This window comes from Ailuropoda melanoleuca, chromosome 11, assembly GCF_002007445.2.
Source record: "Ailuropoda melanoleuca isolate Jingjing chromosome 11, ASM200744v2, whole genome shotgun sequence".
Lineage (NCBI taxonomy): Eukaryota > Metazoa > Chordata > Mammalia > Carnivora > Ursidae > Ailuropoda > Ailuropoda melanoleuca.
The window spans coordinates 27511164-27527617 of NC_048228.1; the positions used below are offsets into that span (position 1 = coordinate 27511164).

At 34.3% G+C, this 16454-nt stretch overlaps 1 protein-coding gene and 1 pseudogene across 1 annotated transcript in view; both read left to right on the top strand.

The window, feature by feature from the left end:
* Positions 1-16454, top strand: part of LOC100468568 (sodium/hydrogen exchanger 9B1) — a 63008-nt gene that overhangs the window by 22421 nt on the left and 24133 nt on the right. Inside the window, exons 5-8 of the mRNA XM_034671429.1 lie at positions 13239-13409; positions 15105-15247; positions 15426-15440; positions 16247-16374. Of these exons, the coding sequence (XP_034527320.1) occupies positions 13239-13409; positions 15105-15247; positions 15426-15440; positions 16247-16374 (457 nt within the window). The remainder of the gene's footprint in view (positions 1-13238; positions 13410-15104; positions 15248-15425; positions 15441-16246; positions 16375-16454) is intronic.
* LOC109489195 lies at positions 12369-12952 on the top strand (annotated as a pseudogene).

The following is a 16454-nucleotide window of genomic DNA, read 5'->3' on the forward strand; positions in this document are numbered from 1 at the left end:
GAGGGAAAAGAGGGGAGGGGAGGGGAGGGAAGGGAAGAAGGGAAAGAGGAGGAAAGGGAAGGGAAAGGAGGAAGGGAGGGAAGAAGGAAGGAAGGGAGAGAAGAAGGAAGGAAGGGAGGGAGGGAGAGATGAAGAAAGGGAAAGAAGGAAGGGAGGAAAGAAAAAAGAAAGGAAAAGAAAAGAAGAAGGAAGAGAGGGAGGGAGGGGAGGGAGGGATGGAGAAAGAAAGAATGGGCTTTGATTAAAGATTTTTATTTAAAGACTACTTTTGATATTTAGTTTTTTAAAGATTTATTTTGAGAGAGAGAGTGAGTGTGAGTTGAGGGAGGAGCAGAGGGAGAGAATCTCAAGTAGACTTCCCACAGAGCCCAGAGCTCAGAGCCCAGTGTGGGGCTCAATCTCACAACCCATGAGCTCATGACCTGAGCCAAAATCACCAGTTGGATAGAACCCAACTGAGCTACCCAGGCACCCCTGATATTTAGTTTTAAGTCAGCTGGAAAGAACATTATACTCCTGACAATATTAAGGTTCTTAATAAAATTAGGACCCAAATTTTTAAAAAGCTGCTGCCTTGTAAAGAATTGTATAAAATTTGCTTTACCATTAAAATTTTAAAGCATCTCATTGTCATATATTTATAAGTTGTCTCCTAATATTAATAAAATATTTTCTTGATTTTTTCCTAAATATTCTATATGATTTAAGTTAGAGAGATTTTGGCCTCCAGAAGTATAGAGCCTATAGAGAACAAAAATTAGTTTAAAATATCATGAAGGATAAGTAACTGAAGTTTTAAAATTTTATTTTCTTTCTTTTTTTAGATTTTATTTATTGAGAGGGAGAAAGCATGCACATGCACAAGTTGGGGGAGGGGAAGAGGGAAAGGGAGAGAAAATCTCAAGCTGACTCTGCACCCAGTGCCAGGGCTGACGTGGGACATGATCTTGTGATCCTGAGATCACGACCTAAGCAGAAACCAAGAGTCGGACACTTGTATCTGACTGAGCTCTCAGGCGCCCCTAAAATTTTACTTCATTTCCTGCTTGCTAACTTTAAACTTTTGAAACCAAATTTTATTTTTCCTTTAGTAAAAGTTGCTTTTTAATTAACATCAATATTTTTAAGGTTCTAAAGCTGAACTTGAACATCTGACAGTGTAAAGTGATTGAACTCCTTTGTAAATATAATTTCTGCACATAGATTCTACATGCACATTCCCATGGCCCTATACTCTATATAATGGGCATTATCTATACAGCAGTTGTTAGGAGTAGGGTCAGGGCCCATGAAGAGAGGAAAATGTATTGGTCTCCAAAGATTATCCACTGAGATTGAGAACTGCAGTTTGCTCAGGAAATAATTTAGGAGTTTATGACACCAGTATTGAAACTACAAACATACTTGGGTCCCTAACTGGTTTTCCCCTTTGTTTTTTTTTTCATTTTTGATTTTTCAAGTTTAGAGAAATTTATAGGAAAAGGATCTTCCATGTTTCTATCTTGGAGGGGTGTATATTCTTGTATTCTCTTTTTCTGTCTCTGTCTCTCTGTCTCCATCTTCATCTGCCTGTCTGTGTCTTATCTCTGTCTCCCACACACACACGCATACACTCTACATTCACTAAAGAAACTCTTAAAACATATTTTCTAGATAATAGCATATATTCTAGATAATGGAGATACAGCTGCAGTTTATAAACCATATTTAGTTCACCAATCCCATAGTGCATATAAGTTAATTTAGTAGGAAATCTAAACTCTCAACTACATGTAGGAATCAGTCTCATCACTTTTAATCACACTATTTATGTCTTTTACTCGGGTGGTAGCTTACCTAGTTCCAAAGAAATGGATATCCTAGGGGAATAGGTGTAGGTTTTAGGCTATTATTTCTTTTTTTGTTTAAGTTTACTTTCAATAAAGATACTTTATTTTCAATAAAAGGTACTTTATAACTATTTTCATAAGTTTTTTTTCCTTTAAATAAATTAAAGGAAAGCTTTATTATACATCCAGCTATGATTTTCAAATAATCTTAGGGCCAGAATTTCTCCATTAAAATCTTATCATCAGTGTTATGAAGTAAGCAGTCTTGAAAGTTTAGAGCTCAAAAATAATATCCCAGACACTTCCAATTTCTGGTCCAGCATAATCACTCCACCTTAACATATAAAAAGCTGAACGAACTGAAAAATTAACAACTCTTCTTAGTTCCACAAGAGAAATAAGGGTAGAGGGCAAATAACTGCCCTCAGAATTGGAGACAGCTGTGGATACAGAGAATCATAAATTACCAGAGCAAAAACCTCTTCAGGAACCAGAACTAGGGTAGGTAAACCTAAACCGTAATTGACAAATTGGCTAGAGACTCAGTGTGGAGAAGTCTGAGGGCGGTAGGCCACTCATGGTGTGGGAAAGACATTTTTGTGAGTTTTACCTCCAGGAGCCATCTGGCAGGGGGAGGGAGAAGGTAATCATATGCAGTATACCAGAGCTTTCTGCTCTTTTTAAAAATACCTTCCCTCAAGAGAAATTGTTTTATCAGAACCTAACCTATGGGGATTTTATTGGAACCAACTGACCTGGGAAAAGAAAAATAACCCAAATTTGCCCCCTCTCTATAACCCCCACTAGCCATCCTATAAAACCTAATGGGGTAGGGGAAAAAAACAAAAACAACTGAAAGGCATTTGTGAGGTTCATAGCCCAGGAGCACAGGCTCAGTAAAGACTGGTTCAGAACTCTATAGAAGGTCTTTCCCTTCCTTCACAACTTACCACTATATTACCAAAGGTCTTTTTACCCAGGACGATATATTCACTTTTAAGCAAAAATATGTAAGATGTATTAAAAAGCAAAAAAATAGTTTGAAGAGACAAAGCATCACTAGACCCAGATATTGCAGGTATGTTGGAATTATCAGACTATAAATTTAAAACAACTATGACTAATATACTAAGGGCTCCAATGGAAAAGTAAACATCTAAGAATGGAAGGGTAATGTAAGCAGAGAGATGGAAGTTCTAAGAAAGAACTAAAAAGAAATGCTAGAAATTAAAAACACTAATGGAAACAAATGTCTTTGATGCATTCATTAATAAACTGTATACAGCTGACAAAAGAATCTCTGAGTTTGTGGATCTGTCAATAGAAACTTCCAATGCTGAAAAGTAAAGAGGAAAAAAAGATTGAAAAAAAGGAACAGAATATACAAGAACTGTGGGACAACTACAAAACATAATGGGAGTAGCAGAAGAGAAAAAGCAGCAGAAGAAATATTTGAAGCAATAATTGCTGAGAATTTCCCCCAAATTAATGTCAGATAGAAAACCACAGATCCAGGAAGCTCAGAGAATTCCAAGCAGGATAAATACCAAAAAACAAACAAAAATACTACACCTGGGTATATCATATTCAACCTACAGGAAATCAAAGATTTTTAAAAGTCTTGAAAGAAGCCAGAGGGGGAAAAAACACTTTACTGATAGGGTAGCAAAGATAAAAATTAGATCTGACTTATCTGCAGAAACAATGCAAGCAAAAAGAGAGTGAAATGAAGTATTTAAAGTGTTGAGACAAAACACACTAACCTAAAATTCTGTATGCTACAAAATTATCATTCAAAAATGAAGGAGAGGGACTCCGGGTGGCTCAGTCGTTAAGTGTCTGATTTTTGATCTGAGGTCATGATCTCAGGGTTGTGAGATTGAGCCTCACATCAGGCTCTGTGCTGGGCATGGAGCCTGCCTAAGATTCTCTCTCTCTTCCTCTGTCCCTCATCCCCAAATTAAAACAAACAAAAAAAAGTGAAAGAGAAATAAAGACTTTCTCAAACCAAAACAAACAAACAAACAAACAAACAAACAAAAAAAAAAAACCCAGTAAATCTGCCTTGCAAAATGTTAAAAGAAATTCTTCAAGAGAAAAAAATTAAGTCAGAAATCCAGATTTACATAAAGAAGGAAGAGCATCAGAGAAGGAATAAGTGAAGGTAAGACAAAAGCATTTTTTAATATTCTTTAATGACTGAACAGAGAACAGTTCACAATAATAGCAAAAATATATTCACTGATTATAGCTAATGCATTTAAGTGAAATGAATGAAAGCAGTGATACAAGAAACAGGAAGAAGGAATTAGAAATAGAATATTTTGTTTTTATAAGGTACTTGTACTACCCATGAAGTGGTAGTGTTATTTGTAAGTGGACTTCGATTAGTTGTAGATGTATATTACAAACTGTAGGGCAACCCCTAAAGGAAAATGAAAAAATAAGTATAATTGATATGCTAAGAATGGAGAGGAAATATAAGTATATAAAATGATCAGTTAATTGCCACAAAAGGTAAAAAAGAAGACAAAAAATAGAAACAAAGAATAGGGGCAATAAATAGCAAACAGTAACAAACATGGTGGATATTAATCTAACTTTATTAATAATAGTTTTAAATGTCAATGGTCTAAATATACCAGTAAAAGACCAATTGTCAGTGTATCAAAAAACCTAGACAAACCGTGAGAGACTCTGGACTCCAGGAACCAAACTGAGGGTTACAGAAGGGAGGGGGGTCAGGGGATGGGGTAACTGGGTGATGAGTAGGGCACGTGTTGTGATGAGCACTGGGTGTTATATACGCAACTAATGAATCGTTGAACACTATGTCAAAAACTAATGATGTACTATATGCTGACTAATTGAATGTAATAATTTTTTTAATCCTAAAAATAAATAAATATTTTTTTAAAAACCCTAGATCCAGCTATATGTTGTCTATAAGAAACCACTTTTAATATAAAGACACATACAAGTAAAGGGATGAAGAAAGATATACCATGTAAACACTTAGTAAAAGAAAGATGAAATATTGATTTCAGACAGCAGACTTCAGAGTAAGGAATATTATCAGGGATAAAGAGGGTATTACATAATGATAAAGGAGTCAATACCCAAGAAGACATGATAATCCTTAATGTGTATATGTGTTTGACAACAGACATGTTCCCATGTGTCAATTCACCTGAAGCAAAAACTGAAAGGACTACAAGAAGAAATATATGAATCCACAATTATAGTTAGAGACTTCAACAGTCTCTCAGAGAAGGACAGATCCAACAGGCAGAAAATCAGTAAGGACATAGCTGAACTCAACAACACCATCAATCAACAGAATATAATGAACACTTATAGACTACTTCATCTAACAATAGCATAATATGCATTATTCTTAAGCTCACAGGGAACATTCACTAAGATAGACCACATTCTGTCATACACAGACAAAACACCTAAATAAATCTAAAAGAATAAAAATCGTACAGTGTATGCCCTCAGACCATAAAGGGTTTAAACTAAAATTCAAAAGAAAGGCAGCTGGAAAATCCTAAAATACTTGGAGATTAAACAATACATTTCTAAATAATACATGGAAACCTCAAGTGATATTTTAAAATATTTGGAACTAAATGAAAATTAAAATACAATTTATGAAAATTTGTAGTGAAAACAGTGTTAGAGGAAAATTTATAACATTGAATGCACATTTTAGAAAAGAATAAAGATCTAAAATCAATCTTCTAAGCTTCCACATTAGGAAACCTGAAAAAGGAACAGATGAAACCCAAAGTAAACAGAAGAAAAGAAATAGCAAAAACTAGAGCAGATGTCATTGAAATTTAAAACAATAGCAAAAAATCAATGAAACCAAAAGCTGGTTCTTTCATAAGATTGATACCCTCAATAAGCCTCTAGCTAGGGTAAGAAAAACACAAAGAAGATATAATCCACTAATATCAGAAATTAAAGAGGGGACATCACTACAGATCCCATGGACCTTAAAAAGATAGTAAAGGAATAGTGTGAACATCTCTTAACCCACAAATTTGATAATCGAGAAGAAATGGACCAATTCCTTGAAAAACACAATCTGCCAAAATATACAGAAGAAGACATAGGCAATCTGAATAGGAATATATCTATTACATAAATTGAATCAATAATTAATAACCTCCCAAAACAAAAAGCACCAGACCTAAATGGCTTCACTGATGAATCTTACCAAACATTTAGGAAAGAAATTATGCCTCTCTACAATCTCTTCCCAAAGATAGAAGCAGAGGGATAGTTCCCAAATCATTCTATGAGGTCAGCATTAGCCTCATACCCAAATCAAAGACATTACAAAAAAGAAAACTACAGACCAATATCCCTGATAAACACAGAAGCAGAAATCTGCAACAAAATATTAATAAATCAAACTTAACAATATATAAAAAGAATTATATATCCTACAACCATAGGAGATTTATTCTAGGCATGCAAGTTTGGTTCATATTTGAAAATGAATGATTGTAATCCATAACATGAACAGTCTAAAGAAAAATCATATAATAATAATAGGTGCAGGAAAAACGTAATAAAATCCAACATCCATCATAATTTACAGACAGAAGGAAACTTCCTCAACTTCATAAAAAAAAAAATCAACTAAAAATCTACAGCCACCATCATACTAAATGGTGAGAAACTAGAAGCTTTCCTCCTAACATCAGGAATAAGACAAGGATGCCCTCTCTCACTACTCCTTTTCAATATTGTACTATAAGTCCTAGCTAATAGAATAAGAAAAGCAAAAACAAACCGTATCAGATTGGGAAGGAAGAAATAAAACTGCCCTTGTTTACAAATGACATAATTGTGTAGAAAAGAGAATCAAGAAGAAAACTCCAGGGACAAGTAAGCAAGTATAACAAGATTGCAGGATAAAAAGTTAATATACAAAAGTCAGTTATTCATATGTACCAACCAACAACGAACAAATGGAATTTGAAATTAAAAATGCATCACTATTTACAATAGTATCCCTAAAAATAAAATACCTAGGTAGAAATCTAACAAAATATGTACAAGATCTACATGATGAAAACTGCAAAATTCGAGTGACAGAATTAAAGAAAGAACTAAATCAATGCACAGATTTTCCTTGTTCATGGAAGCCTCAATATTGTCAAGATGTCAGTTCTTTCCAACTTGATCCATAGATTCAACACAACCCCAATCAAAATCCCAACAAGTTACTTTGTGGATGCCCACAAACTCATTCTGAGGTTTATATAGAGAGGCAAAAGACCGAGAAGAGCCAACGCAGTATCAAAGGAGAAAAATGAAAAGCTAGAGAACTAGCACTACCCAACTATAAGACTTACTATAAGCCTAAATATCCTGTGGTCATCACTCACATCAATATAAAAGAGCCTTATAGCAATGTGACTTTATTTATCCCTCCTGGGCCCTCTGTGCAAGATTTATATATATTTTTACTTCTACATTCTTATTTTTACTTCTACATTTATATATATATTCTTACTTCTACATTTGCTTTTTAAAAAACCAAAAGTCTTTTTTTTTTAAGTTAAAAAAAGTCTCATATTTGTCCACATATTTACATTCTTTGGTTCTCTCCATTTCTTTCTGGCAATCTGAATTTTCATGTGGAATTCTTTCCCTTCAGTCTAAAGAACTTCTTGTAATGTTTTTTGTAGTATAAGTCTTCTAGCATTCTTTCAGCTTTTGTCTGAAAGTGTCTCAATTCGTCTTTTTTTTTTTTAATTTTCTAAATTGAGGTATAATTGACATATAACCTTATATTAGTTTTAGGTGCACAATATAATGATTCTCTGTTTATGTATATTACAAATGATCACCACAATAAGTCTAGTAAACATCCATCATCATACATAGAAACCTTTTTTTCTTGTAATGATAAATTTTAAGTTCTACTCTCTTAGCAACTTTCAAATATATAATACAGTATCAGTAACTATAGTCACCATGCTGTACATTACACCCTAATAACTTATTTATTTTATAACTGGAAGTTTGTAACTTCTGACCCCCTTCACCCATCTTGCCAACCCCTCATCCATGCCTCTGGCAACCACCAGTTTGTTCTCTGTATATATAAGCTTGATTTTTAGATTCCATGTATAAGTGAGCATGCAATATTTGTCTTACTTTGTCTGACTTACTTCACTTAGCATAATACTTTCAAGGTCCATCCATGTTGTCTCAAATGGCAAAAGTTTTTTGGGTTTTTTTTTTCCTTTCTTTTTTTTTTTTTAAGATTTTATTTTTAAGTAATCTCTACACCCAATATGGGGCTCAAACTCACAACTCCAAGAGATCAAGAGTCGCATGCTCCACCAATTGAGCCAGCCAGGCACCCCAAGTTTTTTCTTTTTTATGATTGAAAAATGTTCCACCCTTAAATGGATACTTATGTTGTTTCCCTATCTTGGCTATTGTAAATAATGCTGCAGTGAACATGAGGAGGGTGCATATATCTTTTTGACTTACTGGTTTTATTTTCTTTGGATAAATACTTAGAAGCAGAATTGTTGAATCGTATGATATTTCTATTTTCCTTTCTTGTTGAATTAGTTTTGGTAATTTATATCTTTCTCAGAATTTGTCTATTTTGTCTAGTTGTCTAATTTTTAGCTTGAAGTTGTTTACAATATTTCCTTTGCATTATTTTAATTTCTCTAAAGTCGATGGTGATGTTTCTTCTTTAATTCCTGATTTTCTTCACTTGCACCTTCTTTTTCCTTTGTCAGTCTATCTAGAGACATCTATTTTATTGACCTCAAATAATTAATTTTTATTTCATTGGTTTTCTCTAATGTTTTTGTTTTCTATTTATTTTTCACTTCAATCTTTTTATTTCATACAGTCTACTTACTTTCAGTTTGATTTACTTCTCTTTTTATAAGTTGTTAAGGTGGAAGTTTTTATTGTCAATTTTAGATAATTCTTTCTTTCTAATATTTTAAAGCTATACATTTCCATGTGTGCCCATCACATCCCACTAATATTGATATGCTGTGTTTTCATTTTTATTCACTTTAAGATATGTTGTAATTCCCCTTATGTTTACTTCTTTGACTCATGAGTACTGTTTGCATAATATGTCTTTTTCTTCTTTTTACATTCAGCCTGTTTCATCCAAAGTATGTTTCTTGTAGACACCAAGTATTTGGATCTTACTATTTTTTTTAAATCCAGTAAGATAATTTTTGCCTTTTGAATTTAGACCATTCATATTTAACATAATTACTCATATAGTTGGACTTATGTCTACCATTTTGTTACTTGTTTTCTGTAAGTGTCATGTCTTTTGTTTTTTCTGTTCATTCTTTACTGCTTCTTTTGTGCTAACCAAATATTGTTAGTCCACTATTTCAATTTCCCTGTTGATTTTTTAGCTATATTTTAGAGGTTTTAGTTTTAGGGATTTCTCTGTGGATTATAATAATTATCTTCACTTTTCACAATCTACTTCAGTTTAATATTGACTTAATTCCTGTGTTGTATAGCAGCTTTGAGCCAATAGACCTCTATATGCTATAAACTCAACAATATTTTGTTATACTTATTGCTCTTAATAATCTTAACTTTTTAAAAAATGTATGTATACATATACATATATATGTATACATACACACAATTGTCTATACTTAGATATTTATTTACCATTTCCAGTGCCCTTTATTGCTTCTTATTGATCCAAATCACCATCTTTTGTCATTTCCTTTCAACTTACAACATTTTCTTTAGTATTTCATTAGTGGGGGTGAATTTTTTCTATTTTTGTTTGTCTGGGAATATCTTTATTTCAGTTTCACTTTGAAGAATAGTCTTACTAGATATTGAATTCTTGATTGACAGGTTTTTTTCTGCACTTTTTTTTTTTTAAGTAGGCTCCACACCCAGTGTGGAGCCCAATGAAGGAATTGAACTCACAATCCTGAGATCAAGACCTGAGCTGAGATCAAGAGTCTGATGCTTCAGGGCGCCTGGGTGGCACAGCGGTTAAGCGCCTGCCTTCGGCTCAGGGCGTGATCCCGGCGTTATGGGATCGAGCCCCACGTCAGGCTCCTCCGCTATGAGCCTGCTTCTTCCTCTCCCTCTCCCCTGCTTGTGTTCCCTCTCTCGCTGTCGAATAAATAATAAAATATTAAAAAAAAAAAAAGTCTGATGCTCAACTGACTGAGCCACCCAGATCCCCCTTTTTCTGCACTTTTGAAATATCACTGCCTTTTGGCTTTTGTTTTTTCTGATGAAAATTCTGCTCTTAATTGCTTTAATGTTCCCCTGTACATGATGAGTCATTTTCTTTCCACTTCCAAGATTTTCCTTCTGTCTTTTGTTGTTAACAATTTGATAATGATGATATCTCTAGGTGTGGATCTCCTGTGCTTATTCTACTTGGGATTTGTTGAGCTTCTTACATCTATAAGTTAATGTTTTTTTTATTAACTTTGGGAGGTTTTCAGACATTATATTTTCAAATATAATTCAGCCCCTTTGTATCTTTCCCTTCTCCTCCTGGGGCTTCTGTTATGCATGTATTAGTGCTCTTGATAGTATGCCATAGGTGTCTGAGGCGCTGTTCATTTTTCTTTATTCCATTTTTCCTTTAGTTTTTCAGATTGATTAATTAATCTCTGTTGATCTATATTCAAGTTCACTGATATTTTCTTTCATAAGCTTAAAAATGCTGTTGAGCCTCTCATCAACTTTTCATTTCAATTGTACATTTCAATTCCAGATTTCCATTTTTAAATAAATTTTATCTCTTTACTGATATTCTTTATTAAATGAAATGTTACATTTTCATTTTTTGAACATTTTTAAAATGGCTGTTTTGAAAACTTTGTAAATCCAACACCTGGATTCATTTACTCATTGTCTATTGACTGCTTTTTTTCTTCTGAATATGGATTGTATTTCCCATTTCTTTGCATGTCTAGTAAGTTGAGGTTGAAAATGAAACAGTTTAGTTACACATTACAGCAACTTTGAATTCAGTTTTATTTTCTTGTGGTGGTGGTGGTGGTGGTTTGGGTAATTTGCATGTACTTATATTGGTGGAATCATTCTGCCCCATGGTTTCCGGCAGCTGATGTCTCTTAGTTTTTGTTTATTTGTTTTTAGCCTGTCTTCCTAGGGGTTTCTCTTTTGTCTGCATAGCTTAATAATCACATAATGATTTAGGGGAGACATTGTGTTCAAGCCAATAAGGCTTCCAACCTCTGCCAAGTGATCTGTAGGTGGGTTGAAGAAGGCATTCAGAATTGCTGCTGGTAATCAAGTCTCACATTATTATTATTATTATTTATTTTTAACTTTTTGCCATACTGTCTGAGTCTTCTCTGCACTTGCATAGTTTCCCAATCAGCCATAGATATGTGGAGAACTTACCTCAACCTTTCTGACTCTGTCATATCTAAGATCTCCTAGTTAATTTTTTAGCTTGTTTGCTACTCATATCAACTTGAACTGCAACCTCAAACTAGCACCACTGCATGTTTTTTTCTGCCAGTTCTGAAATCAGTCTACCATTTTTAGCCAGCAAAGTCATGGGTTTTCTCCCTTCATTCCATATCAAATCTTCTCCACCTCCTCTGGCAACAAAGCAGCTGATTTTTAATCTAGCACCATGCTGATAAAACTAAAGTTTTTCCCAAATGAAGTAAGTGAGGGAAAATGAGGGAAGGAGTGATAGCGATCCCAGGCAGGAAGGCCTCAGACTTTGACCAGTCCTACACAAAACCCTGGCTTTTTTTTTTTTTTTAATAAATGCTCCTCTCAGGGAAGTACAAATCAAAACCACAATGAGATACTACCTCACACCTGTCAGAATGGCTAAAATTAACAACACAAGAAACAACAGGTGTTGACAAGGATGCAGAAAAAAGAGAACTCTCTTGCACAGTTCATGGGAATGCAAACTGGTGCAGCCACTCTGGAAAACAGTATGGAGGTTCCTCAAAAAGTTAGAAATAAAACTATCCTAAAATCCAGCAATTACACTACTAGGTATTTACTCAAAGAATACAAAAATACACATTTGAAGGGGTACATGCACCCTGATGTTTACAGCAGCATTATCAATGATAGCCAAACTATGGAGAGAGNGTTGAAAGATAAATGGATATATATATATATATATATATATATATATATATAATTGAATATTACTCAGCCATCAAAAATAATGAAATCTTGCCATTTGCAATGACATGGATGGAGCTAGAGTGTATTATGCTAAGCAAAATAAATCAGTCAGAGAAAGACAAATATCATTAGATTTCACTCATGTGGAATGTAAGAAACAAAAGCTACTCTAAGATATAAAATGAAGTAAAGCTCATAATATTACCATAACATTTTTAAATATCATATATTATGAGAAGAGTTTAGTACTTTAAAGTACTCACATATACTTTTAAAATATTTTTTTAAATATTTTTTTAAAGTAATAATACTTTGGCTCTTCCCCTAAGTGGCCTGAGGTGACCTCTGAAAATGGTCCACTATTCACTTGACCCAGAAAACCCTACAAAATCATGCAAATCAAGAGGTTCAAATCTGTGTATCCACTTTAAGAATACATGTGAAGCTCCCCAGGCCATCAAGGGTATGCATATCTGAAAAGCCACCAAGTATCTGAAAGACGTCACTTTGTGGAAGCAGTGTGTGCCATTCCTTCGTTACCGTGATAGAGTTGGTAGGTGTGCCCAGGCCAAACAGTGGGGCTGGACACAGGGTCAGTGGCCCAAGAAGAGTGCTGAATTTTTACTGCACATGCGTAAAAATTCAGACAGTAATGCTGAACTTAAGGGCTTAGATGTCGATTCTCTGGTCATTGAGCACATCTGGGTGAACAAAGCCCCCAAGATGTGGCACAGAATTTACAGGACTCATGGTCGGATTAACCCCTACATGAGCTCTCCTTGCCACATCAGGATGATCCTTACTGAAAAAGAGCTGATTGTTCCTAAACCAGAAGACGAGGTTGCGCAGAAGAAAAAGATATCCCAGAAGAGACTGAAGAAACAAAAACTTAGGGCCTGGGAGTAAATTCTGCACAGAATAAATGCAAATAAAAATAAAAAGAGAATATTAGTTGTTTTGTATTATTAAGCATATTTGAAGTATTCTCAGAAAAAAAAATAATACTTTGTTAAAAACTTGTCCCATAAATTGATAGAGACTTTAGAATATATGTTAAAAGATATTTCTTCAATTATGCTAGCAATCAACATTAGTCTATGCTATGTATCATTCATTAGATAGGACTATTAATACGATATTTGATAAAATAGAATTCATCTTTTGTACATATATATCTATGTCTATGTAGATGTATGGATATATGCTTTTTTTATATTTCAGGAGTTGCATTTTTTATGGTATGGTGCGCAGCCTGGTCATTCTCAGGCTCTGAAGTTCTCCCTGGTGGAAATTTATTTGGACTATTAATTATCTTTTATAGTGCCATTATTGGGGGGAAAATTTTGGAACTCATTAGAATACCTTCAGTGCCTCACCTTCCACCTCTTCTTGGTAAGTGTACAGTTGGCTCTTATTTCTTTGTTATTAACTATATGTAAATTATGAACATACTCTAGTCAGAAAAGATATTATTTAGAAATATTTCAATGTAATATGATCTTTATGTATGTATTTATATGTATGCATATAGCTCATTTATAGAACTATTTCTACACATGAGCACAGATTTTTTTCTGAAATATATTTTTGAAATAATTTAAATATATTCAATATATGATTCCTGTTTCTTTACTGTTTAATAGGACTTTTTAAAATTTTAGGGGCGCCTGGGTGGCACAGCGGTTAAGCGTTCTGCCTTCGGCTCAGGGCATGATCCCGGCGTTCTGGGATCGAGCCCCACATCAGGCTCCCCTGCTATGAGCCTGCTTCTTCCTCTCCCACTCCCCCTGCTTGTGTTCCCTCTCTTGCTGGCTGTCTCTATCTCTGTCAAAATAAATAAATAAAATCTTTAAAAAAAATAAAAAATAAAAAAAATAAAATTTTAAATATATTGTAGAAAAAGAAATATTTGGGAAAGACTGAATTTTTCTGTGGATAACCTAACTCAAATACAATTTAAGATTCAAATACTGTAGTGATTAGGGCATAAGAAGGTTTTATGGTTTTTGAGTAAGCTATTTGGGCATCTCCACTATGTACATTCATGGGTGCATCATCTGCCTAACTAGTATTATATCCTATTTCTTCATTAGCATCATTATGTAACTCTCCATCTGGCCAGAGGAAAATTAGTGGAAGAACTTCTATTAGCAGTGTCTCATATCTTCTAAGTATTCAATACACCCAAATATTCAGTACACTGTCATTAAAGATAATCACTCCATCCTATTTCTAAGACCCTTTCTATGTCCACAATACCCTTTCAGCACCTGCTAAGTATTTATTGAATTTTTTTTTCTCCAAAACCCACTTTTGTCCTAGTTTAGGCTATTTGTTTCCCAGCTCTTCAGTGGAGTATGACAGAGCGGCCTTTTCTTTCTTTTTTTTTTTTTAAATTATGTTATGTTACTCACCATACAGTACATCATTAGTTTTTGATGTAGTGTTCCATGATTCATTGTTTGTGTGTAACACCCAGTGCTCCATGCAATACATGCCCTCCTTAATACCGACCACCAGCCTAGCCCAATCCCCCACCCCCCTCCCCTCTGAAACCCTCAGTTTGTTTCCCAGAGTCCATAGTCTCTCGTGGTTCATTCCCACTTCTGTTTACCCCCTCCCTTCATTCTTCCCTTCCTTCTCCTACCGTATGATAGAGCCTTCTAATTGTTCTCTCCTCCAGTTTTATGTCTATCTAATTCATCAAGACCATCACATAGAAAATACAAGACTCATTATGTCACTTCCTCCTAAAACTTTCCTATGGTGCATTACTCTACCAAAGCAGTGGGAATGGAGGCTGCAGGGGGGTTAGCTTTATATTATCTGGCCCCTCCTGCCCATTCTCCTACTCCCATCCTTGCCCTTTATGTTCCAACAACACTGAATTACTTGTTGTAGCCTTTTGAGATATGTCATTTCTTATCTCCATTCCTTGACTTACGCTGCCTCCTCTATTTGTACATAAGCTGCCATTCACCAAAGCAATGAGACGTAGTGTATTTGAAGAAGAGAAATTAAACATTTCTCTTTACTAACTTAGAAAAATGAACTGAATCAGACATGCTTTATTTTCTTTCTTTTAAGGGATGTTACTGGCTGGTTTTACTGTCAGGAATGTTCCATTCCTCAGTAATTACATCCGTGTTAATAACATGTGGTCTTCAACTTTAAGAAACACTGCCCTTACCATTATCCTAATACAAGCTGGGCTTGGACTCGATCCACAGGTAGATTTCTAATTATATCTTGAAAAAAATATTTTAAATATTAGAGTCTGGTAGAAATGCTTGTACGGCATTTGTATTTGGGAGCTGCAGCTTTTCTATGGAGAACTGTTTACTTTTAAGTTAATAAAGGATAAGGTCCACTCCTAAACTGTTTTTGCTTTTCTTTTGTTTTTCATAGGGGTTAAGAATTTTGGTAATATTTTTGTTTCGTGACTCCCCCCCACCACAGAAGTATGTGCCTGATTACCTTTGCATTATTGTAGAAGCTAATCTTTTAAAAATATTTCTTAAAATATTAATATCTAGGAATCATAAATCTATTTGGGTTTTAAAAAGATGACTATTCATGAGTATAATAGTAGTCAAACAGCAAATATATGAGTTTAGTGGAAATATCTCAAGAGCATGAAGACAGGGGCGCCTGGGTAGCTCAGTCAGTTGAGCATCTGCCTTCCGCTCAGGTCATGATCCCAAGGTCCTGGGATGGAGCCGCCAGCATCAGGGAGCCTGCTTCTCCCTCTCCCTCTGCAGCTCCCCCTGCTTCTGCACTCTATCTCTCTGTCAAATAAATTTAAAAAATCTTAAAAAAAAAAAAAAGAGCATAAAGACAGCGATAATTTATTGTATGCTCCAGTAGAAAAATCGAACCAATGAGAAAATTTTTAAAGTTCTCCCTTTTAGTGGGTTATGCTCTCTTAAGGTGATTTTCTCTTTTGGCACATTGATATTTTCTATTATAATTATTAAATTAATCAAACAGGTCATTTCTAAAAGTTAACTGATGGAAACCTATAGATTACTTTCATTATACTATTTACAAGAAAGATTAAGGAAGGTAGAAATAGTTATTCAATTACAGACAAATGGATCTTTTAAAATAATTTAGATACAACATTTTATAAAATGTGAAATAGTTTATGATCCAATCTGACATACTTAAAATAATTTTCTTGTTGGCCATTATAAGTTTGTCTAAATGTGATTATTTTTATATTCCAGGCTTTGAAACATTTGAAGAGAGTTTGTTTCAGGTTGGCTATTGGTCCATGCCTCATGGAGGCATGTTCAACTGCTGTTATTTCCCACTTCCTTATGAATTTTCCCTGGCAATGGGGATTTCTGTTGGGGTAACTTTTTCTCATTTTTCTTTACAAAAATATCCAGTTAGGAATGCTTGGTTTAAAATTATCAAAATAATCAGAATATT